General features: G+C 37.2%; 6 protein-coding genes across 11 annotated transcripts in view; 2 read left to right on the top strand and 4 right to left on the bottom strand.

The window, feature by feature from the left end:
• The first annotated feature begins 2,153 nt into the window (after nucleotides 1-2,153).
• On the top strand, nucleotides 2,154-4,767 carry LOC135141703 (ATP-dependent RNA helicase abstrakt). The gene is made up of 10 exons (XM_064073032.1): nucleotides 2,154-2,272; nucleotides 2,324-2,440; nucleotides 2,493-2,634; nucleotides 2,697-3,042; nucleotides 3,104-3,394; nucleotides 3,446-3,608; nucleotides 3,782-3,913; nucleotides 3,962-4,130; nucleotides 4,181-4,330; nucleotides 4,384-4,767. Exons 1-10 carry the CDS (start codon nucleotides 2,246-2,248, stop codon nucleotides 4,701-4,703), a joined length of 1,857 nt encoding a protein of 618 aa, XP_063929102.1. The 5' UTR covers nucleotides 2,154-2,245; the 3' UTR covers nucleotides 4,704-4,767.
• On the bottom strand, nucleotides 4,697-5,981 carry LOC135141710 (transmembrane protein 59-like). The gene is made up of 3 exons (XM_064073046.1): nucleotides 5,805-5,981; nucleotides 5,648-5,753; nucleotides 4,697-5,601 (listed from the first exon to the last, which is right to left on the bottom strand). The coding sequence occupies exons 1-3, from the start codon at nucleotides 5,931-5,933 to the stop codon at nucleotides 5,024-5,026; spliced, it is 813 nt and encodes a 270-aa protein (XP_063929116.1). The 5' UTR covers nucleotides 5,934-5,981; the 3' UTR covers nucleotides 4,697-5,023.
• A 174-nt stretch (nucleotides 5,982-6,155) lies between these two features.
• Nucleotides 6,156-7,452, top strand: LOC135135098 (uncharacterized). Its single transcript, XM_064064086.1, has 5 exons — nucleotides 6,156-6,229; nucleotides 6,284-6,610; nucleotides 6,657-6,762; nucleotides 6,924-7,116; nucleotides 7,164-7,452. The coding sequence occupies exons 1-5, from the start codon at nucleotides 6,184-6,186 to the stop codon at nucleotides 7,233-7,235; spliced, it is 744 nt and encodes a 247-aa protein (XP_063920156.1). The 5' UTR covers nucleotides 6,156-6,183; the 3' UTR covers nucleotides 7,236-7,452.
• On the bottom strand, nucleotides 7,310-8,192 carry LOC135135107 (zinc finger matrin-type protein 2). The gene has a single exon (XM_064064097.1). It carries the CDS (start codon nucleotides 8,055-8,057, stop codon nucleotides 7,461-7,463), a length of 597 nt encoding a protein of 198 aa, XP_063920167.1. The 5' UTR covers nucleotides 8,058-8,192; the 3' UTR covers nucleotides 7,310-7,460.
• Nucleotides 8,193-8,526: 334 nt separating this feature from the next.
• LOC135135092 (uncharacterized) lies at nucleotides 8,527-10,615 on the bottom strand. The gene has a single exon (XM_064064074.1). The coding sequence runs from the start codon at nucleotides 10,489-10,491 to the stop codon at nucleotides 8,620-8,622; it is 1,872 nt and encodes a 623-aa protein (XP_063920144.1). The 5' UTR covers nucleotides 10,492-10,615; the 3' UTR covers nucleotides 8,527-8,619.
• Nucleotides 10,616-12,984: 2,369 nt separating this feature from the next.
• Nucleotides 12,985-23,575, bottom strand: part of LOC135141673 (kelch-like ECH-associated protein 1B) — a 33,428-nt gene continuing 22,837 nt past the window's right edge. For 4 of the 6 annotated variants that reach the window (XM_064072994.1, XM_064073003.1, XM_064072987.1 and 1 more), the window contains exons 2-7: nucleotides 18,125-18,251; nucleotides 17,794-18,072; nucleotides 17,088-17,708; nucleotides 13,992-14,203; nucleotides 13,557-13,939; nucleotides 12,985-13,505 (exon numbers count right to left, since the gene is read on the bottom strand). In XM_064072994.1, coding sequence (XP_063929064.1) covers nucleotides 13,300-13,505; nucleotides 13,557-13,939; nucleotides 13,992-14,203; nucleotides 17,088-17,708; nucleotides 17,794-18,072; nucleotides 18,125-18,251 — 1,828 coding nt within the window. In that variant the 3' untranslated portion in view covers nucleotides 12,985-13,299. Of the gene's footprint in view, nucleotides 13,506-13,556; nucleotides 13,940-13,991; nucleotides 14,204-17,087; nucleotides 17,709-17,793; nucleotides 18,073-18,124; nucleotides 18,252-21,847; nucleotides 22,803-22,873; nucleotides 22,999-23,575 lie in introns of those variants that run through there. The other 2 variants (XM_064072979.1, XM_064073012.1) reach the window with 2 other exon arrangements.

The following is a 23,575-nucleotide window of genomic DNA, read 5'->3' as shown; positions in this document are numbered from 1 at the left end:
AAGTAATCAACTTTTTAGCCATGATTACATAATATCAACTTTCATAGGCACAATACTAAATAACGGTAATACCAATATAGTTTACGAAATATCGTTGTACCCTATGAAATTATTGTTAACAAAATTTTATAGGGTACAACGATATTTCGTAAACTATACATACCTATTACATTCCCAAAATTTGCTTCATTCATTAAATTTTTATGTTTACAAATTTTAATGCCTTGTTAAACCAAAACTGTATAAAGTCATCTTGCATATTTTAGTTAGAGTTTATCCAGCAAAATTTTGGGGTGACGCATCAAATTATTGGAGGGGGATAAATTTTAATTAATGATTTGCCATGATTACGATAACCTTAAAACTTTTGCAAGATTTCAGTGCAATCGGTTTGGTAGTTTCTGAGTTAAATTGTAAAATGTTAATTTTTTCGCAAAAGACTGAATGTTGAAGCTAAAAAAATCAAGCTGGATTCACAAACCACAGGTATGTTATTTTATAAAATTAAATAACATTTACTATGCAAAATTTCGAAGTGACATCATCAAATTGTTGGTATTATTGGCAAAATACATAGGTTTAAAATCTCACAACAATCATTTCAGTAATTTCGGTGATTGCCTATCTAACAAAACTGCCAACAAATTACAGACTACAGACGAGAAACCGACGGAAACGGGAGACCTATTTTTTAATACTTTAGGAGTTAAATGTCAGTCTGAAAAAGAAATCAACCATACATCCAGTGTTGCCAGAGTTAAATGGTAAAATTCAGGCTGCTTTTAGAGCTGAAAACTGTCATTTATAAACTCCGTTACAAAGTTGCTGTTGATAGTAACGTAACTTCGACGTTTGCCGTATTTAAGGGGTTGTAGAAGAAAAGAAAAGTTGATTACGACAACCATTTTAGACATGTTGTAAGTTTCTTGTTGTCGAAATAAGTCTACATATATTAAGAAAAAATGGCAAAATATAAGCCCCACCCACCCGCCCTATCTCAATTGTAATGATTTTTTTTTATTCGTTGGGAGCCAAAGGGGCGAATCTTAACTGCAAAATCCTTATTTCTATACGAGAAATTAAAAACATGTTTTTGAGTATCGTGTTGTTCAAAGAATACTACGTATATTAAGAAAAACTTAAACCCAAAGATTAAACCCCACCCATACCTGCTCCGATCTACATAGTAAGAAGTTTTCATTCGTTGTCAGGCCTAGGGGCGGACTCTAATTGCAAAATACATATTTCCCTACAAAAATTTACCACTTTAAACGTGTTTTAAGTTTCTAAGAAAAAAAATCATCATTTGCCTTTTTTTGTTTTATGTACATAGTATTCTTTGAACACCACGATACTCAAAAACTTGTTTTTAATTGTTTGTAAAGAAATAAGAATTTTGCAGCCAAGCTCCGCCCCCTTGGTTCACGGCGAATAAAAAAAAATCATCACAGTTGAGACAGGGCGGGTGGGCGGGCCTACATTATGCCGTTTTGTTTTAATATGTGTAGACTTCTTTTCACAACATGAAACTTAGAACATGTTTAAAATGGAAAAATTGTATAAGGAAATATCAATTTTCCAATTAGGCTCGGCCCCATGATCGCAAAATCTATATTTCCTTGCAAAATATGCTATTTTAAACATGTTTTAAGTTTCTTGTTGTGAAAAGATGGCTATGTATATTAAGAAAAAAAGGCAAAATATAAACCCCGCCCACCCAACGTGTCTCAATTCTGATGATTTTTTTTATTCGTCGTAAGCCGAGAGGCGTAACTTAATTGTAAAGACGGCCAGACAGACGGATGACGAAAAATCATGGGACACAATCTTCCACTGCTCCACGACTGAAATTCCATGCTCAGCAAAAACCCCGGGAAGATGTGTCATGGCAGAATAAAACTCGAATCAGCAATTACAACAAAAGTAGTAAGAAATTAATAGTGCTCTTTATAGCGAAGCGAAAGACAAACGCGAGAAAATAAACAGACAGACAAACGAATAAAAGAAGTGTGTTGAGGACACCTTTATCGCGTGAAACTCCTGACCTAGCTCCTGTATGACCATGATCACTGATTTACGCAGTAATCTCTAATTATGCGCAGCAAGCCGCATTTACATTAAACAAACTGCGCAAGCGCAAATTAGCTGTGCAAATCATAGTACGTCAACGTCAACGATCGTGTTATTTCATAACCTAAAATTTTTTGACAATTTTGTAAAAACATTGAAAACAAAACAATGTACAATGGGTGATAATGTACCTGCGGTGAAGGTAAATTTAACCATAATTCAACTTTAAAATTTTTATTTTAATTGTTTGTAGAGGTACAGACGTGAAGAAAACGACGAAAAGTCAGATTCTGATGATAATTACGTCCCATACGTACCGATTAAAGAACGAAAGAAGCACAAACTATTGAAATTGGGAAGATTGGGACAGGTATTAGTATTCCGACGTTTACAACTCATGTCCTTTTATGCCAAATTTACAGCTAAAAGAATCTGAATTAAATAAACCAAAATCGTCTAGTGAAAATGAAACGAACGATGACGAGGAAGAAGATGAAGTATGGGGGCGTAAAAATAATATATCGTTGTTGGATCAACATACAGAGCTTAAAAAACTGGCAGAAGGTAGATTCGAATACATAATATAAGTAGTGATTATGTTAATAACTAGTGTGTATTCATTGTAGCCAAAAAGGTGAGTGCTGTAGAACGACAGTTAAAAAAAGAAGAAGAAATATTGGAAATAGTAGCAGAGAAGAAAGCTTTGATGGGTGTTTCTGAGTTAGCAAAGGGTATTCAGTATAGCGAGCCAATAAAAACTAGCTGGCGCCCACCACGTTACATACTAGCAATGCCTGAAAGTCTACACGAAAAAATAAGGAATGATCTTCGAATTCTGGTGGAGGGGGATGATATTCCCGCCCCTCTGAGATCTTTCAGAGAAATGAAACTTCATGAAGGAATTATATCTGGCTTGAAAGAAAAGAAAATTAAGAAACCAACCCCCATTCAGATACAGGGAATTCCAACAGTGTATGTTTTTATATTAATAAAAAAATCATTGTTCTGGCTCATTCTATTATTATTTTTTCAGGTTATCCGGCCGGGACATGATTGGAATAGCATTTACAGGTTCCGGAAAGACCCTAGTTTTCGTACTCCCTCTCATCATGTTTTGCCTAGAACAAGAAGTGAAACTGCCTTTCATTAAAAATGAAGGCCCATATGGGCTCATAATTTGCCCATCGCGAGAATTAGCGAAACAAACGTTTGATATTATCCAACATTTCTGTGGTAGTTTACGTAAACATGGGTTGCCTGAAATTAAAAGCTGTTTGGCTATTGGGGGCGTACCGGTGTCAGAGGCCGTTGACGTGATACAACGGTATTTTCAAACATTTTTAATGTTTTTTTTTTATTTCAGTTTGATTTTTAGAGGTGTCCACATTATGGTGGCAACTCCCGGACGATTAATGGACATGCTGGAGAAAAAAATTGTTAAATTGTCGGTTTGTCGCTATTTGTGTATGGATGAGGCGGATCGTATGATCGATTTGGGTTTTGAGGAAGACGTACGAACTATTTTTTCGTATTTTAATGTAGGTACATTGTTGCTATCTTTCTCTATTATTTATTACTTTGTGTATGTTTTGATGAAATATTAAATATGCAAGTAACATCATTTGCGTAAAGACAGAAATGAATAGGACCAAGACAAGATCCTTGTAGCACTTTTATTAAAATAGTTTGTGAAGTTTATAATTTTTTTCAGGGACAAAGACAAACGCTCCTTTTCTCCGCCACAATGCCCAAAAAAATCCAAAACTTTGCCCGTTCGGCTTTAGTCAAGCCGGTTACCATCAACGTGGGCCGAGCTGGAGCAGCTTCAATGAACGTCATACAAGTAAAACAATCAAACGCGCTTTGAAATTTTCCAACATTTCTTTTCCAGGAAGTTGAATACGTAAAACAAGAAGCCAAAGTCGTGTATTTGTTGGAATGTTTGCAGAAAACGCCACCTCCGGTATTAATTTTTGCAGAGAAAAAACAAGACGTGGACGCCATTCACGAATATTTACTTCTGAAAGGTGTAGAAGCTGTGGCGATTCACGGCGGAAAAGGTACTAATTTAACGATTTATTTAAACATCTTATAAACAGTGCATTATTAGATCAAGAGGAGCGTTCAAGGTCTGTGGAAGCTTTCCGCAAGCACGAGAAAGATGTCCTTGTAGCCACTGATGTAGCGTCTAAAGGTCTGGATTTTCCTGAAATTCAACATGTGATAAACTATGATATGCCCGACGACGTGGAAAATTACGGTAAATTTAGGGATTTAATTGTGGAAGTTACTTGATTGTATTTTCATTCACAGTGCACAGAATTGGCAGGACTGGCCGGTCCGGCAAGCAAGGTTTAGCCACGACGTTTATCAACAAATCAAATGACGAATCAGTTCTTTTGGACCTGAAACACTTATTAATGGAAGCCAAACAAAAAGTTCCCGCGTTCTTGAGCGAATTGTGTTCAGAGAGCGAGAAGTACCTGAACTTGGGAGATGACAGAGGCTGCAGTTATTGTGGAGGTTTGGGTCACAGGATCACGGATTGTCCAAAATTAGAAGCTCTTCAAAACAAACAAGCTTCCAATATCGGACGGAGGGATTATTTAGCGAATACTGCAGCAGATTATTAGATTGTTAATATTAACCTTTTATTAAGTCCCAAGTCTTACAATATAAAATTACATTTACGGAAAATATTTCGTATTGTTCAAAAATTGAATGTTTTAAAAAAGGAATAAAGCTTGTACCTTTAAATACATGTGCGCCAATAACAACTTCAGTAGCTTGTTTCTAACGAGTGACACAAATAAGTCTACAATGACTAGAAGGTAATCACATTGAAAACATGTAAGTAACAAGTGATGAAATGAAACCACTACATTTACAATAAACAGCGTCAAGACGATACTACCCCTTGTAGCTTTGAAGAAAAAAAAATCTCTTGAAAAATTTAGACTTTCTCGCTTTCGACGGTATATTTTGGAGGTGTGGAGAACCCAATCTCTTGGCTTTCACCTAACAGTAATTCAGGATCTTTTTCTTCGTTTTCTAAAATTAGTTTCTCGTCGGGAATGTCTACATCTACTACCTCTTCTGACGTTTTCTTCTCCGTGGAAAAACTCAACCACAACGCGACTAATACAGCTGACAGAAAAGCGGTAAGTAAAATCCAACGAGGTATTCCTGAGTTTCTAGAAGCACAATCCAACCAATCACCTGAGTATTCACTACTTTTGATGACTACAGTGTCATCTTTAAACTCAATAGGCATCGTTCTTATGTGTGTCTCTGGAATTTTATAATCAATATTAAAACCAATTTCTAGCTGGCTTTTGATGCTTGGATCTGATAAAATATCTGATTCAAGTATTTCTAAGTCAGGTTCTGCCAAAACAATGTTGTGTGAATCATCCTCCTCGGTTAAAACCAGAAACATTGACATGTCACTCTGGCGCTTCTTGGCCATTAAATCGCAGCCTTTTAAACAAATCTCGTTTTCTTTAGAAACAATGTACGATTCGTTACACGCTATAAAAAAGTGTATGAGGTGGATAAAACTGTGTTTTGTACTTACACAAATGACACTCCTTTCGTGTAGTGTTCAAATTTAACTCATCTTTGAAATGAATAATGTTGAAAAATCGACAACCTCGTTGGCAAACAATTTGTTCGTAGTTTTCCTACAAAGTTCCACCAGTAAAACAAATTTTATTAAAAAAAAAGAGTATTACCAAATCTAATAAAGGCAGTTGATTTTCCTTACATAAACTTATACACTGGTCTGTCACAGAATGAGTACTACTGAAAATCTCGTCCGCTAGAACATTTTTTATTGTAAAAATTAAGATCAACTTCCACATTTTGTTGCTAAATTCGCTTGACACGGTCTGTCAAACTTGTAAACAATTTTGGTGGCGCCCTCTACGAAGTACATAGTTAAAAACCAGAAATAAAAAAATATTTTTTTCAATATACACCGATGGATGCACGCTTAATTTTCAAAACGTGTATTGTTTTTAAACAAATACTTAGGAAAGCACGAAAATCAAAAAAATTCAAATAATAGCGCCCTCTGTCGCCCAAACTCCACAACTTCTTTCTTTCAAAAAAATGCGGGTGCCCATTTTTTTCATTTTGTCAACAAATTCGCTATTAAGTGGTCACGATAAGCACTAACTATGTTTTTGATTTACTTTTTCGTTGGTTTTAGGCGCATTTGTGTACCATCCTTCGTTTTTGAGCGAGGATGAAATTAATCACAATCGTTTCGAGCGAGACGAAACGGGCCCTTGCAACGAAGACACCCTGATGAACTTTCTTGCAGAAATTCAAGTGATAAATCCAGAAAGTATAGTGAAACTGGCCACTTTAAACGATCTCACGCCATCGTGTAATCGAGTTGCTGCAAATCTAGACAAAATTCAAAATTATGTGAAAACGTGCACCCCACCAAATCAGCCAGACTTGTATTTTCAGTTAATTAAGGGGGTTGAATCTCTGCACGACAAGATTTGTACAGAGTCGCCGTTCAGAAAGAGTGAGTGGTTTTAGATTTTTAAAAATAGTGAGGTTACGATTTGTAGGGTTCGAGGAAATTCACAAGTGTTTGCATGAGTTGAGGAACGATTTAGAGGATTGTGGAGGGCCGGCTGACTGGAACGAAAATTCTGACAACAATGCTGTATGCAAGTAAGTCCAAAGTAATGTAATTTTGAGTCATTCAAACACAGATGAAGACTAAAATCATAAAATTCCCGCCAAAATGTATGCCCATGCGCATTAACTCGAAAAGAAAACTAATAAAAGTAGAAACTGTAGCCTGTGTACGTCACCACAATTAATTTTTTCAGAGCGTACAAAGACATAGCTGACTGCTACTACATTAAAACCGCCAAAGTATGTGGAAATAGCGCCGCTGCCATAATTAAAGAACTGCTAGAGTCAATAATTGACAGCATATTAACAATAAATTGTGACAATGTAAAACAAGACCCTAGCGTAAAGGATCCCATGCCTGAAGAATACATCAAAAAAGAAAATAAGGTATATCATTTGTTCTCAAAAAGAGATTGCTACATTATCATTTTCAGTCTGATAGAATAAAGCCTTCAGCTGTGCTTCAGTTAGGAATGGTCGTCATGCTTACTGTAATAAATATTTAAACAAAATTATTATTTTTATTCGGCTGCAACCACTAGGACACAGGTTATACCACTTGGACAATAATACTAATAACGAAAATTCAAATGTACATTTATTCTGAAAAAGCGATTGTTACATTATCAATTTCAGCCTAACAGCCAAGCCTTCACTTGTACTTCAAGTAGCAATAATCACGATTTTAATAATTAAATCTAACGAAATTACAAATCCTTTGTACCCCTGTGTTATTTTTTCTTCGACGAGCCAAACCCGCCAAACCCCATTATACTAGCGAGTTCACTTGATTGTTCCGCTTCGTCCGCCATCTCCTCCGCTTTCCGTTTCTCTTTCCTCTTTTCCCTCCGGTATTCCCTCAACTTCTCTTCCTCTTCGGCAATCTCCTGCATGCGCGCTGCCATATCATAATCCTTTTTCTTCTCCTCCATTTTCTTTTTATTTTGTTCGAATCGCTTTTTCACGGCATCCAGTGAGCTCCTCTCCACCCTCATCGACATACCCAAATTCCTCTGGTGCTTTTTACCGTTGATGTGGTCCAGAAAGTTGATGGAATCCTTAACGACACAATCACAGACATTGCAATAATAACCTCCAGACTGTGATGTTGGTGTGTTTTTATTAATCACTATACTCTTTCCGAGCTTTGAGTCTAAATCTACTTTGTAATCTCGGGTTTTTAACAATTCGCGTTTAACCGGAGGGCCTTTCTTTTTTTTGCTTTCTTCTTCGATGCGTTCTATTTCTTCTCGTTTGCGCTCTTCAGCTAACCGCTCGTATTCGTCTCTGTCCCATTTTCGGCGATGGTCGTCTGGTCTCATAGCCATTTTTATTGTTTTTGAGGTAGATGAAGCACTTTTGGCTCAACAATTTATTTACAGCTGAAAAATACAACTTACATTAACAACAAAGTGGTTTCTGTTTTGACAGCTGTCATTGTCAAAATTGAGAAATGTCATATGTCATATTGTGCGCTAACTTCACGCTACTGCAGTTTTGTTTTTCTATTAAGTTGGTTCACCTACAAACCTAAAAGGAGCGTAGACAAAGACCATGTTTAAATTGTAGATTTTCTAGCAAAAATCATTAAATTTATTTAGTAACTTTTTCAATTAGTATATATTATAAATTAAAATCCTACTGCACCACTCTTATTAGACAAAGGGGTGGTAGTCAGAGAAATTTATATTAAGCCCCCAGTACAATGACGGTGGAAATATAGTGATAGTACGACTTTGAAAAATTACCCAACTCTCATCGATGTTCTTTACTTCAAAAATAAATAAAAGGAACAAATATTTATAATAAATAGTTGTTTAATTAATGTAAATTAATACATGTACAAAGTTATAAAATAATTACAATACATTTTTTTAAGTACAATAAATCTTAAACGGCATCAACTTCATTCTCCCCCATGTTTTCTTTGTGTCCCCTCTCAGATTCTCTCATCGCTACTGGTCCCGATTTTTCCTCCCCCCCTTCTGCTTTGGACCAACTTGGACTCGACATCTGTACTTTCGCGTGTGCATTTTCCCCCTCTTCTAATTTCGACCAACCGGCACTTGACATGTGTTCTTTCTTGGATTCTGCTTCTCTTGCTTCAGCAATCTGAGTCATTTTGTGCACAGTGTGGGTTTCTTTGCTCTCATGACTCAGAGCGGCATGCGTAGTCGGTTCCACGTGCATCGTTTCTTCGGCTGCACGATAAGCTGGAGGACTGTAACTAGGAGGAGGGCTATGTGGTTTTGGGGGAGGTCCATAAGTGCCGGGAGGGGTGTAAGATACGTGGGGTTTAGGAGCTGGGGCGTACGAGGGAGCTGGAGCGTAAGCTGGGGGAGGAGAGTATGAGGGAGCGGGGTGAGCAGGTGGAGTCCCGTAGGATGGTTCGGGTGGGGAGTATGACGTGGGAGGAGAGTAGGATGGTTTGGGTGGGGAGTATGACGGGGCGGGGGCGTAGGATGGTTTGGGTGCCTCGTAAGATGGAGCAGGAGCATAAGATGGCGGTGGAGCATAAGATGGAGCAGGTTTGTAAACAGGAGCAGGAGCTGGGGCGCTGTAGACTGGGGCAGGTTTGTAAGAAGGAGCAGGGGCACTGTATACAGGAGCAGGTTTATAAACGGGGGGAGGGGCATAAGATGGTGCAGGACTATAAACAGGAGCAGGTTTATAAACCGGAGGAGGTGCATAAGATGGTGCTGGGGCACTATAAACAGGAGCAGGTTTATAAACTGGGGGAGGAGCATAAGATGGTGCAGGACTATACACAGGAGCAGGTTTATAAACAGGAGGAGGAGCATAAGACGGTGCTGGGGCACTATAAACAGGAGCTGGTTTATAGATGGGAGCAGGTTTGTAAACTGGAGGTGAGTATGAAGGCGCAGGGGCTTTGTAAGAATAAGAGGGTGCTGGTACCTTGTAAACGGGAGCTGGTGCCTTATACACTGGAGGTGGTGCATATCCATAACCCCTTGAAGGACTGGGCCTGTCGTACCTTCCATACGATGACCTGTAGCTGCCATATGAAGCACCCCCATACGATCCACCATATCCACCACCACCACCACCACCATGACTGGGCACAGTGGCTGCGTACCCCGCCAAAGACGGTTGACACGTAATCACCAACCCATTGTGTCCCTTTTTCGGCTTGTGCTTCATCGCTGGTTGCATATACGTCATCGGTAACCCATACTCTTCCCCTGCTGACCTCATATGTTCCGCTTCTTCAGCGGATGCGTGTTCTTCCCCATCTTCTTCCAGTCCATCTTCTGAACGGTAGGAGACCGAGTTGTACGAGGAGGACGAGTGGGCTGCATAGGGCTTTGATGAAGCGTACGCCGGGGCTGAGGTGGGTTTTGCGGCGGCGGAGTAGGTTTTGACGGGGGCCTCGTAGGCGGCGGCGGGCTTGGAAGTGGCGGCGGCGCTTTGCTTGACCTCTTCGTACGTTGGAGCGGGGTAGTACCCTTGGGCAGGAGCGGCCGCTGGGGCAGAACCGTAACCTTTGGATTCGGCTGGCTCGCAGATTTGGAAGGGACGCTGGTAGGGTCCACTGGGACGGATTTCCACGCAGAGGGTCGCGGTAGCTGACTTCTTCTTGCGGGTGGCGTCGCTGATGTCTTCGGGTTGGACTGCTACTGCAGGATCTATATCCTTGGAGACCACATCTGTGCCGTTTTTCGGAGATAAGTCTGTTTCCGAGAGGGAAAAGGCAACACAGATGAAAAACACTAACACTTGCAGGGCACGGGACACTTGCATGGCGATGGATTTGGTGTCACTGGTTCGATGAGGAAATTGGAGGCGTATTTATGTGGTTGCGTTTGGCGGCGTCAGCGGTTTCAGAATAAAATTGAGAAAATGGATATGAAAATTTTTACTTGAACTGGACGAATTGCAAATGTTTTAAACAACTCAAAATGACAGTAAAAAGCGACAGTCTGAATTTTGTTCCACTCTGCTCTTAAAATATGTTAAAAAGACCAAAATTTACGATGACCTCAATTTTTATTAGGTACCTGCTAAAGTACGGCGCTAACAATTTATTTCTCAATTAGGTGTCCTAAATTTTAAAAGCTGCGTCACTTTTTATTCAAAATAAAAAATCTTCGATTTATTTTGCTCTTATATTTAACTTCTTACATTCTTGGGAATATGTAACATAATGTTAGTAGGGTTGTCACCAAAAAAAGAAAATCACTCTAGCACTGATAACCAGAAACTTTTATCATTTTTTCATGAAATATAACTGGGTGAAAAATTGACTGATAAAACTGGACCTTTTTGGTTTTGCTTGATATACTTTGTTTCAAAATTTGTCATATTTTAAAATTAAGCACCCTGTATATTTCTTACGTACAAAGGTCAATAAACAGTGTTGCATTTCGCGCAGGTTACTTAATAAAAATAAAAACGATGTGTAAGCTGTTTTGCAATACTTTATTAAATAAATTAATTGTCCCACATTATAGCAACACTATCACAAAATTGCAAAAATCAAAATAATTTAAATAATTTTGTTACGTTTCTGGATTTACAGTAGATGTGCTCTCCACACTATGATCCACGTCGCTTGCCAGATCACTCTGCTGCTTTTCGTTCAAATTCATAAAATTCTCTTTCTTCATTTTCGAAAGGTCAATTTCTTTAAACATGGCGAGAACTGGATTCTCTGTAGACGACGGCTCCGGTCTTGTGGTCACCCTCTCAAATATTATCTCCCTCGTTTCGGCAAGAGGATCACTCAAATATTTTTCCTCAATTTCGACATTCCCCAAGTCATGCGTTTCTTCGGTCAGTTCGGATCTTTCCATACTCATCATGTCGGCAATAGGTGGAGCATCTCCAGGTTTTACGTACACATCTGGCAACGCTTGAATGCTTCTGGATTCTGGAATCTCACCCACTTTCCAGAGTTTGTCGTAGTCTATATTAATTTCATCTTCTTCTTCCTCTTTATGATCTTCCTGAGATTGCAGCAAGTCAGTTTTTTCAAACCGTATCATGTTCATGGGTTTTATATTTGGGAAAAACGACACAGGAACTTTGGGTTGGTACTTGCTGGAATCGGCGGATGGTCCAGTTTTGTGGTACACATGATGGTAGTACGGAGATTCCTTACGTATGCGGTTTTCCACCAAAATCACCGATGTCGGTTCAACTTCCTTCATGCGACTTTGGAGAAAATTTGGCCTGAAGAGCGGATTTTCGTAGTAGTCGCAGGTGTTGTCTTTGACAAGAACAATTTGACGATTTGTATTATAACAAAAAAATTGGTGTGGGCACACCATTATTATTACTACGATCGCAACGCTACTGGACCACATTTTTACTTTTTGTGAGTGAGAAATCACCGAAGTGCGTTTTTATAAGTCGACTTTCGAGGTCATTTTTTTGAAAATGTCGCTTTTCAAGGTGATTTTTTTTAAATAAAAATATTTTTTGTTCTTGACGTCCGGTGCATGAGTTTATTGTAACAAGTTTGTTTGTTGCTGATTCAAGATGTTTCGCTATTGGAATTGCATTTCTGAATTGAGTCATTGACATGATATGTAGGTCGGCTAGAAAACATGTACGTGTTTTACATTTGGTATTTGCAATAGTTGCTTTTATATACCGTGCGATTCAATGAAACGTTTATATTTTTTAAAAGTGAATAAGGGAAAATATGTAGTACCGCAGAACTTAAATAACACTTAAAAAAAAGTTCAAGGTGTATACTGGCACAAGAGATATCGTGGTTTTATGACTTTGACTTTTCCAAGCTTCTCTTTTGCAAATAAAGAGCATCTTAAGCTAATATCGCTAGAGATAAGCCGATCCTGTTTAGGAAAAATGTGTCAGCCAAATACAAGAGCCACTATTTAAGTTTGGGCTGGAGTTATAAATTTGTATTTAATAATACATATAACTAAAATACTAAAAAGAAAATTTAGCAATCATATCTTAATCTTTAAATAAGTAAAGAACAAAACTATAATTTGCTAAATTTACACGGTTTTTCCTTTCAAGTGACTACATAGGTAAGAAAATATATTTGGTGGCAGCGCTTCATTGGAGACTTTTGCTATTTAAATGATACCTCATCACAATTTGTTTCAAAAGATTGTCAGGCACAAAAACATGTCTGAAATATTGTTTTTATTCGACACCAATCACTTTACATGGCAACAGAGTTGCGAAAGTCGTTTGACGGGAATTAAAAGGTGTAAAAATATAGCCTTCATTGGCATCATGGTAAAAATAAAAGTCACATTAAGGCAACGGGAATGTTTTATTTGTAACATTTATAAATACTGTCTCACAGTAATTCTCAAACAATAAAAGACTTAAATTTATTTGGAAGTATCTACAAAATCATAAGAAAACTCACTCATGCGAAATATATACACAAATAAATTATTAAATACCGGTCATTAACTGCACTTAATTACAAAATGAAAAAAGAACATACACTCGTCAGACAAACATTATCACATATATGAGATATACAACTCTCGATGCAAAAAAAATGCACATTAGTTTTCAGTCAGGACTAATATAATCTCAAACAATCTAATCCGTCTTATTTTACTTAACCGTGGAAGAAGACGACGAAGACGAACTGCTACTCAAATTCGACAAAATTTTACATTTCTGAGTACACGGCGGCTGGTAACACACAGCACTCGTGTGCCCCGACCGCCCGGAAGTTAGCGGTTCTCCGTCCTCCCAAGCATCCCCCATCGGATCGTAAATCTCCACATTCGCGAGAAAATCCTGACCGTTATATCCACCTAGAAACAACCAAGTGAGCAACACCGTCAGCAACGAACACCCAAACCTACCCATTGCATATATTTTGCAATCCAGCACCGTCACACTTAGGGCGCTTCTTGCAATCTTCATACTAGCGACGAACTCCCACACGTCCCTCTCTGTATCGTACCTTTCCACCGTATTCAACTGTTTCGACCCATCGTACCCACCCACCACGTATATGAACTGGTTGATCGCGGCCACACCCGCCCCGCTACGCTGGGTGTGCATGGGGGCTATCATCGACCACGTGTTGTTTTCGGGATGGTAGCATTCGGCACTGCTGTGCCTCTGGATACCATCGTAACCACCTATGGCGTAGAGAAGGCGGTTCACGACGGCTACACCCACGGCTAGGCGCTTGAAGTGCATGGGTTTTATTGTAGTCCACCGGTCCAAGTCAGGGTCATAGCTAAAAAAAGGTACAATGAATGAATGAAAGGGGGGAGTTGGGATTGAGGTACCATTCGACGCTGTTGTGGTACTTGGATCCTTCGCTGCCGCCCACTGCGTAGAGGAGACCGTCCATTACGGCCACTCCGACGCGGTTTCTTGGTACGGACATGGGGCTGCACGGTCGCCATTGGTCTTTGACGGGGTTGTATTTGTCGACCCAATCGGAATCGTAGCTGTTGCCTGGGGCGTTGTTTCGGCCACCGACGGCATAGAAAGTACCCTGAAGGTTAAAATAAGTCTTAGCAGAGGTTAAATTTAGGTAGCTGTGATAATCTGATACTAGCAGTGGCGTCTGTTATATGTGAAAAAAAAAAAAACTAAAAAAAGACATCTAGTAAAATTAGTTTGAACGTATTAAACCCAAGTTTGTAAAAAATCAGGTTACTAAATAGTGTTACGTCAGCTGAAGTTTATTTTTGGACTGTGTTAACAATACTCGTAGAGGCATGACGCAGAAACAAATAACGAATCTATTTTGTAATCTGTATTGTTCTAATATTATGTAACATGGTATGGTGACATTCAAGATTTTCAACACTAATTTCATAGTCGAATGAATGATTTGGCTAGATTTTCGTTTCCTGTGTGTAAATTATGGATGCATTGTAATCAAGTCCGTCGGACGATTGGCTACTTTTATGGTTTCTCGACGTTTCATGACCTCTGGAGTACAAAAAATAGGATTTGTTTCCATCTATCCGTCTGTCTGCCGTCTATCCGGATCTTTATTAGACATCCAGATTTTTGGAAAAAATTAAAATTGTATAACAACATTTTGCAATTTAACTTTGAAACGGCAAAACGGAATGCTCTGAAATCTTCCAAACGTTTAAAAGTTATCATAAGCAAAATATTATTATATTTATACATAATATTAATACATACATATATTCCACACTTGTGGTTTATCAATGCATTCATAGTTTTTATAATTGCTTATACAGGATGACACAAAGAAATTAATGAATGAGCCTTTTTACTTTATTGATCAAATTAAAAGCGGCTCACCCCATTTTTCTGAAAATTTTGTAACTTTAGACCAATTTTTTTAAAATAAAACTTGAACGTGCTCGCTGTGCTCGCATTCTAATTTTTCTTTTTTCAAAGTTTAATTTTAGAAGTATCCAAGAAAGTATTAGCGAAGTTTGCGTTCAATTGTAATAATAAATCTCTAGATTTTAAAAAACACACTTGGAATATGAGCGCTGCGAGCACATTCGGGGAACCCCAACTTTAGTAATCACAATTGCTTTAAAGATTAACTGGTTATTCATTTAATAATTTAGCTTCTCAAGAACACCAGTGAATTATTTTTAATAACATCACCTGCATATGCTCGCTGCACTCGCATTCTAAGCGTTCTTTTTTGCAGTTTAGACTGATAGAAGTGACTAAAAATGAGAAAACGGGTGGGTGGGCGGGGATAATTTTGGCTTTTTTCTCTTTCTTTTATGAGCAAGCTATACTATGTAAACAAAATTTGATTAAAAAAAAATATATAATCCTAGAATTTCCGTCTCAGAGCGAATAAAATGGGTGATCAAAATGGAACAAGGGTGGGTGGGCGGGGCCATTTTTGACCTTAATTAAAATTTTAGATTCTACCGCTTGTCAAAATAGAATTCAATTTCCATTTTACAGTAAATAAAAGAAGTTGGTGAATGGAAAAAAGGCGGGTTTGAGATTAGGTTTTCTTTAGAGAGTCTTATAAGCCCCGCCCACCTACCCCCTCTTCATTCTAGTAACTACTCATAACATTGTTCAGTCTTATCTCAACAAGTACTTTACAAGCGAATTAAATATTTAATTCTCAATTAATTTAACACAGGATTAAAATGTAGAATATGAGCCAGTAATAATTGGTTAAAACATGCACGTTGCGTAGCAACGGACCTCAATTAAAAGTTAATTGCGAATTAACTTTAATTCGCTTTCTATAAACCGGCTCTTATTAGTGTCATAAAAGCTTTTACGGTTAAATGGTCACCAAGGCTACTTAGTTTTTATTATAATAATCCTGGAGATTTTCCTGTGAAGGTAAATTCTGAAAAAATCAACCTCTAAAATGCGAGCGTAGTGAGCACGTTGAGGATGTTTTGGTCCTGCAGACATTAGTGATCACAAACAATCTTTAAACTCACATTTTTAAGTAACAACAAAAATCGTACAATTAATAGTTGTACTGTGTGATGGTGGTAATGGATCTAATTAAAAAAAAAAAAAAACAAATAAATGACACAAGAATGTAAGTAAGAAAAATATGGTGAAACGGTCCCCCAACTTATAGAACATAAACTTAAAATTAATCCAAATATTTGGTACATGTATACTATAAAGATTATATGACATTCTTCAACATTTCGGATTTATGTGTATTCTACTTCTGCAACTAAACGTAGTTTTTTTTAATAGAACACCCTATATACTGTTACACACTCTGATTAGACTGTCCATATTTTTTTGACATTTACAGACAATGTTGTCGCGTTGTTCCAAGTTTTTTGAATTTTTTCGAGCAATGTAGTAGCCACATGTTATGGCACTCAATCTCTCTAGAACAATTTTTAAGTTTGTCCCTTTTGATAAGGTCACATATGTATTTTCAAAAGCATTTCGTATTCATTGCGATAATAAATTTGGTATTTTTACTTCTACTTACCTTCTATTACGTTAAAATAAGAACGTTTGAAATGATAAAAACACCGATTGCATTTTTTCCAAACAAAAGAATACAATTTCCGTATTGTCATTGAATTCGTAGAAACACATATATCTTTTTTTTGTACAACTACATAAAAGCTTTGTTATCAGTCATTAAACAGTCGTTGAAAAAAGATTAATTGGTGTCACTATTTACGTTGACCACGATCATACGATTTATCAAGAGCACTTGACTTAAGTAATACTGATAATGCTGTGCCTATTGGTCGGTGGTAGCCAAGATTTACCCCACACCCTTGCAATAGCAACGTCACTGTTTAGAAACCAGCGCGATTAAAATTTCCAAGTCATTCCGTCTTCCGGTGATAACGCGACACAAATAACGAAAAACTTGTTAGCGTTACTTGTAAACAAGAGATTGTCGACCGCCATAAAAAACCTACCTTCAAGAAAGCGCCGCCTAATCCAGATCTTGGCACCGTTAGACTATCCAACTTGTGCCACGTTTTATCGTCAATATTGTATCCCTCTAGAACGTCCAGAGATTGCCTATAATAGCCGCCGGCGATATAAATAACCCTAGGTATATTTGGTGTTCTTTCTTTAACAACAGTACGTATGTGTAACGTCAGATCCTTGAATATTCTAGCTAAGTATTCCCTACACGCTGGCGCCTTTTTGATAACCTCACAGTTGGTCATTTGGTCATTGAGAAACTTGGGTGGCAAGAACTGACACCGCACCGCGCTCAAAATGTGTTCCATTTTCTTATGTCTATTCTCTTCGTCATGTCGGACCCACTTGAGGACGGCGTTGTACACCTCCTTCTCGTCTTGTACATTGAGCTCATCTTTCTTAATCAACGTGATTAACTGTAACGCGCTCAACTGCAGAAACTCCTCTTCCTGACAGATCTGACAAAAGTGCCGTTCTATGTACTGATTCGCCTTTTTGCATAATTCTATGCATCCGTGTTGCTCAGCGAAACTAGCGATTCCGATAGCATTGCTCGGGTCTAATTGTCTTTCTAAAAAATCACAGCACGCTTGTATTACGTTCGTCACCTGGAACAAAAAGCAATTGAACTTTAACCGGGCTCTTATCGCGAGGATCATCAATCTCGATGAGTAAACGAAAATTTATACTAACTTGTAGCATTGTTGCAGCAGGTAACAATTGGCACACAGTATTTTCCGTAACCCTAATCCTACCAGTGTACATGAAATGTATCAGTCTAGCCATGGCGGTTGGCGATACGCCCTGGAGAGGTATCCTGGTCATTTCGCATTCTTTCAGACCACCGGTGAACATCGCCTTGAAATAAGGACTAGCGGCGGCGAGGACCACCCGATGGGCGTAGAATACTTCGTGGCCGACCTCCAGCGTTATGTCGGTTAGCATTTGGTGGCTCCTCATCATGTCCATGGCCTTCAAAAACCACTATCGCATTTCGGAGATTATTATAAACTGATTGATTTACCTTCATGGCTTCCTTAATGTAGTCCAGCATCATGAAACTCATGTCGCCCAAATCAGACACGTGGACGCCATTTTGGCGGGAATGTGGCTTAGCGCAGTAGCTGTCTTCGTCACCGTCCATCCTACAGCTGGAACAGAAAAATGACAATTTAGGTCACAAACGAATGACGAAAAATGGATTAGTTAGATCGTTATCGAGTAAGCATACTTATGTATCTTATCAGAGTTGACTTTCAAGTAGAATCGATTTTAAAGTCACTCGTCTAAACATAAGTTTGAATATGGCCGGCAAGTAGTTCATGATTTTCAGTCAAAGAGTTAGTGACTGATAACAATTGACGGCTGGTTGTATTAATATAACACTATCTTTTAATGGAAATGTATACGTATGTCCATTTTTTTGTTAAATTTTATCAAAGTCAAAAAACATACTGAGTAAAGTCAATATGTGCTTCTCCGAGAAACAATGGGTGTTTCGATGAAACAGCGAATGTAATCAATACTTTATCTCCGAAAAAAAAAGTTGTTGTCACATTTTATAATTCATGGCTACAATATAATAGTGTTGCAAAAAGGTAATACAAGACTGTTGTAATGGACACATTGGACCATCAGATTCACATGATACACAACTATGTTCTACTACACTCTTGTTCAGCTGTTAAAACTAACTCAAGGTGCCACTAATGGTCCTTTGTATTTTAACAACATTAACTAAAACTGGTCAAATTTTTGCAGTGATATTTCGATATTTGGCGCTACTTCGGTAATCAACTTTTCTACACTCGTAAAATACTTTCTCTTCGGAACACCGTTATAGAGAAAAGATCTGAAGTTGCTTAAATTCTAAAGAATTAACCCACATATTGATCGGTCAGTACCTGAAATTACGGACCATACCAAAAGTGGACTTCCCTCGCACCTAAAGCACATTCAAGCAAGTCCAGTTTCGTAGAGAACTTATAAAAGGTTATTCGGCAAATATTATTTCGTCTGTGAAAACGCCTGAATATTGAAATAAAAATTGGTACTGTGTTTCGCGAATTTTTAAAAATTAAACAGTAATTTTTTAAATAATCAATAAAATTAATAGAGTCGTTTATTAATTATCACTTCCCGAGCATAAGCTAAGGAAATGTAGTAATTGAGTCCATCGGACGAATGGTCACTTTTGTATTTTTTGTCTTGCATTGGTAATGGGTAATGGTTTGTTACTAGTATTATCTATGTTAATCACGTCATCACAGAATTGTTTATTCATCAAATTAAGAATGAATCCCCCTATTTTCTTGAAAATAGAGAATGCGCCCGTCGATCTTTAATAATGATAAAATAATAATTGAAATTTGCGTTCACGTGGCGCAGGGATTGGGGGGTGCTATTGATGCCGGTTCATCCAGTCACCGAAAAGAATAGAGGAATTTTTATGACTTTGTTTGTCTAGTTGAGTCCTCAAGAAATCCCAGATGTGCTGTTTACAATTTGTCACGTATTTAACAATAACACTTAGTGATTTCGAAAAACTGCACTACAAAAATGTATCAGTTGTATTTGCGGAGTCGTTTCCATACATTCACGATGATGTCATTAACTTTCTAGAGGCGATGAATCAATTAATTTGAATTCTTGTTCTGTAATCATGAAATCAATGTCAATAAATCGCATTCTTATGAATAAAAATCTGAATTTATTATTAAATCACCATGTTACTGTAAACACTTCAAGTAAGATTGATATAAATAAATTTTGAGATGACGTGTTTTGAGCAAATATTAACAGTTGAATTCTGATTACAAACTTACAATGTTCACGATAATTTAAAATGGCAAATTTCAGCCAATCGGTTTCAAGTACTGTACTAGCGTCCGAATCGCTGCTTTCATGTTTTCTCGACGTTTCGTGGTCCCTAAAATATCAAAAAATAGGTCTCCCATTTCCATCCGTCTGTTTGCCGTCAGTGTCATTTTTTATTAGACAGATATTCTCCGAAATTACTAGCCCGATTCTTGTCAAATTTCATATGCATGTTATAAATATCGTGTCGATAAAATGCTAACCAAAATTTGCGATGACGTCTTTTCCAAAATTTACAATAGTAACTCCGTGTTGATTTTTACCTTAAATTTCCAGATTTTTGGGAAAAAATTGTATAACATTTTGCGGTTTAATATGGAAACTACAAAACCTGAAATGTTATAGACGTTTTAAGGGCATCGGAGCAAGGTAGATCGTTAATCAAAATTTATCTGTTTATTTAAAAATTAATCAGGTCATCAAACTTTTGAATGGCAAAACCAAATGCCTTGAAATCTTGCAAACGTTTTAAGTTTATCGTAAGCTTGGTAAATCGTAATGAAATTTTATCTCCTCTCTCCGTCCAAACTGATGACAGCATCGCCAAATTTTTCCGTCTAAAATGTGCGAAAATTTTTCTATTATTGTAGTTTATCAATGCATTCATATTTTTTTACTTTATAGAGGGAAGTTTTGTCGAAATAACTTTCAATATTTTTTTTTTTTCTCAAATCAAGACCGGTTCACTCTATTTTCTCGAGAATGTAAGAATACAGTAATGTCGCGACCGCCTATTTTTAATAATAAAATTTTCATAATAACAACTCCATGAATTAATTAATTAATCAATCAAATTTCATTTCCTTTTCACACAAAATCTTGTTATCTGAACGTGCTAATAGTCGAATTCTTTTAGTCGGTATTGTTCGCACTTGTACGGGCTTGTGCTTGTACTTTACAAAGGTTACCACAAAACAAAAATCGTAAATTCAAATTTTATCATTTTTTAAAACGGGATTTGTTGGACCGTACTTGGCGGGGGGTCATGCACAAGGTTAAAAATAAAACAAATCCAACTTTGCAATATTTTGAGACGATGTTATCAAATTTTTGGAAGCGATAAGCAAATGAATTCTGATTAGCGTTTCGCCATAATTACCATGATCTAAAATCGTGTGCAAAATTTCAGCGCAATTGGTGTTTATAAGTTCAATTATAAAAATGTATTGTACAATTTTTTATTTTCCAAAAATCTACATATACACAGTTAAACATAAGGATTAAATCGCATGCTTCAAATACAATCTAAAATTTCACAGCACTCGGTCGAGTAGTTTCGGAGATTGTCTATAAAATGGCCAATAGACGACAAACAGACGGAAACGCCAGACCTACTTTTTCATATTCTAGGAACTATGAAATGTTTAGAAAACATGAATTAGCAAAAAAAGCAAAAATAAAAAACTTCAATGTCAACTCCACAAACATAATTCACAACTGTTACAAACTGTCAATGGTATCATGAGGGTCTCACATACGCTGCGCGACAGTGATTTAGGGCCTTGATTTTGCGGACCTCTTTCTCCCGGGGCGAATGATATTGTTTTTCAACGTACCAATGAATCACTAACTACACTGACCTTAATCATAAATTTATTCATCCAAAATTGTCGCTCAAGTAATGTTCATAAAATATAACAAAAGCATCAAAAGTGGCCATCCTACTGTAAACATAGTGAAAACATTAAACTTACAAGAAAATGTTGAACTATTAATTTATTTAATTCTCTACCTGCAAGGACAGAGGAAGTCAAAAAAACAGTTTTAAAAATAATAATAACAAAATAAAAAACAACAAAATGCCAGACTGAAATATTAAAAATCGCTGTAATACTATGAACTCGATAATGATAATAATAATAACCCAAACCTTTAAATTGCTTGTCCCAGTTTAGAACGAGATCGACTGTCACTTGTTTGTCATAAAACTTGTCTTTACTTCTGAATACTTAACCATTTTGGGAAAGCAAACTTTTCCGAAAATACGATGTAGATTTTTCGGAGAAACTAGACTTGGCAGAGGTTACACGAAAATACGATTTGACACAAACTAAAAACATGTGGGTACAAAGTACAATTCGGGAGATTACATCACAAATCCTCCCATATCACTAGAGGATTTTGTTGTGGAGATCATAAAAATGAGAACATGTTAACTGCAATTATGACGATTCCTTGTAAGTATTCGACCAACCGCTGGGCTACACGGAAAAATTTAAGAAGTGTGATAATGTGATAACATTATCAGGATAAGTTTAATAGAATTAAGAGGACCAGATGTTCTATCAACTCAATTGAAATTACAAGTTATTTATATTTCCTATTAGCACTGTCATTTCCTTTGAAAATGTGAAAGTTCCTGATATAGCACACAACTAGTTAAAAGTCAAATAATGTAGACAATTTTTGCACTAATTCTTTCGCTGAATCTTTGCAGAATTTGTCTGCTTGAAGTATCCTAAAACCATTCTTGGAAACGTCCGGCCCAAAATCCACATTCCTGCCTCGAACAACGCGTAATTCCCCTTCAACGAAATGATTTACGGTTCATTTAACGATCCATGAATTGTCATTTATTGCGACGGCAATTAAGGAACTTTAAGCTCTTCATAGTAATCACATGTACGTAAACGGTACAAAGTTCAAAACGATTCCCTCTTTTTACGAACCCAAGTATTTGTTTTGAGATGATAATCTATATTGTACTGGGGAATTGCCCCTGTTCAAGGTCTTCTACAAAATCGCCAAGACCAAGAAGTCAAGAACGAATTTTTCTTGTAATTATCACATGTGTTTCAAGCGAAAAACACATCAGAATATTACAGAATTACTGGTGAGTGCACGTTTTAGCCTTGAAACGTACAAAATAAACTATCAAAATGACTTGCATTCTTACTCTAGATCTATAGGCCAATTGCTATCCTCTGTCGAAATCATTTTTTTATTGACACATTATACACTAATATCACAGAGCAAACAATGGGTCTTTTGTGTACCGCAGTCAGTTCGCGACTAACTCGACCGCGGTACACCTAATCAAAATTTTTATCTATTGAATATATCAAGAAACGAGTTCTGTTTTATTCCGATATGCTGTGGCGAATGAGGTGATGACTTTTAAAACCTGGACCAGTTACAAACTTTAGCGTAGGTCAAGACAAGAATGCGTGAGATTTTCAATGGGAGTAAACCACTTCTGGGAAATGTTAATAAGGGGAATTAGTTGATACTCTTTATGTTTAATGCATGCTTAATTTAAATCTACTCTGCTTTGTAAGGTATTAAAAAATCTGCTGATAACGTTTAAATGATACTACAACGTCAGAATGACTGGAAAAAAATAGGATGGTTATTAACCTCGAGATTTAAAATTTTGGCAAGAGGTGAAAAACATTTACTTCCTAATGTTTGGGGTACGATGTGTACGTATATAAATAGACTGTTGTCACTTTAATCAGGTGATGAGTTATTAGGTTATTACCGTAAACGTGGAAATTTTGTTAACCGCGTTGATATTGAAGATAACGGAAATTGATATTATTTTATTGCAAATGTGGAGGTATGCTTTCCTCGATAAGGATCTTTCCGGGAATATCGG

The sequence above is a fragment of the Zophobas morio genome, unplaced genomic scaffold (genome assembly GCF_036711695.1).
Source record: "Zophobas morio isolate AGI-343-1 ecotype UQ-CSIRO unplaced genomic scaffold, CSIRO_AGI_Zmor_V1 ptg000004l, whole genome shotgun sequence".
Lineage (NCBI taxonomy): Eukaryota > Metazoa > Arthropoda > Insecta > Coleoptera > Tenebrionidae > Zophobas > Zophobas morio.
The sequence above is the reverse complement of the archived record's forward strand: the minus strand, read 5'-3'. Positions and strand labels throughout refer to the sequence as shown.

Coding starts and splice junctions, on each gene's coding strand:
- LOC135135098 (XM_064064086.1), top strand. CDS start 6,184: ATGCGGGTGCCCATTTTTTTCATTTTGTCAACAAATTCGCTATTAA. Junction 6,230..6,283: donor GTCAACAAATTCGCTATTAA/GTGGTCACGATA, acceptor CGTTGGTTTTAG/GCGCATTTGTGTACCATCCT. Junction 7,117..7,163: donor ACATCAAAAAAGAAAATAAG/GTATATCATTTG, acceptor TATCATTTTCAG/TCTGATAGAATAAAGCCTTC.
- LOC135135107 (XM_064064097.1), bottom strand. CDS start 8,057: ATGGCTATGAGACCAGACGACCATCGCCGAAAATGGGACAGAGACGAA.
- LOC135141703 (XM_064073032.1), top strand. CDS start 2,246: ATGGGTGATAATGTACCTGCGGTGAAG. Junction 3,395..3,445: donor GCCGTTGACGTGATACAACG/GTATTTTCAAAC, acceptor TTTGATTTTTAG/AGGTGTCCACATTATGGTGG. Junction 4,131..4,180: donor GGCGATTCACGGCGGAAAAG/GTACTAATTTAA, acceptor GTGCATTATTAG/ATCAAGAGGAGCGTTCAAGG.
- LOC135141710 (XM_064073046.1), bottom strand. CDS start 5,933: ATGTGGAAGTTGATCTTAATTTTTACAATAAAAAATGTTCTAGCGGAC. Junction 5,754..5,804: donor AACTGCCTTTATTAGATTTG/GTAATACTCTTT, acceptor GGAACTTTGTAG/GAAAACTACGAACAAATTGT. Junction 5,602..5,647: donor ACGAAAGGAGTGTCATTTGT/GTAAGTACAAAA, acceptor ACTTTTTTATAG/CGTGTAACGAATCGTACATT.
- LOC135135092 (XM_064064074.1), bottom strand. CDS start 10,491: ATGCAAGTGTCCCGTGCCCTGCAAGTGTTAGTGTTTTTCATCTGTGTT.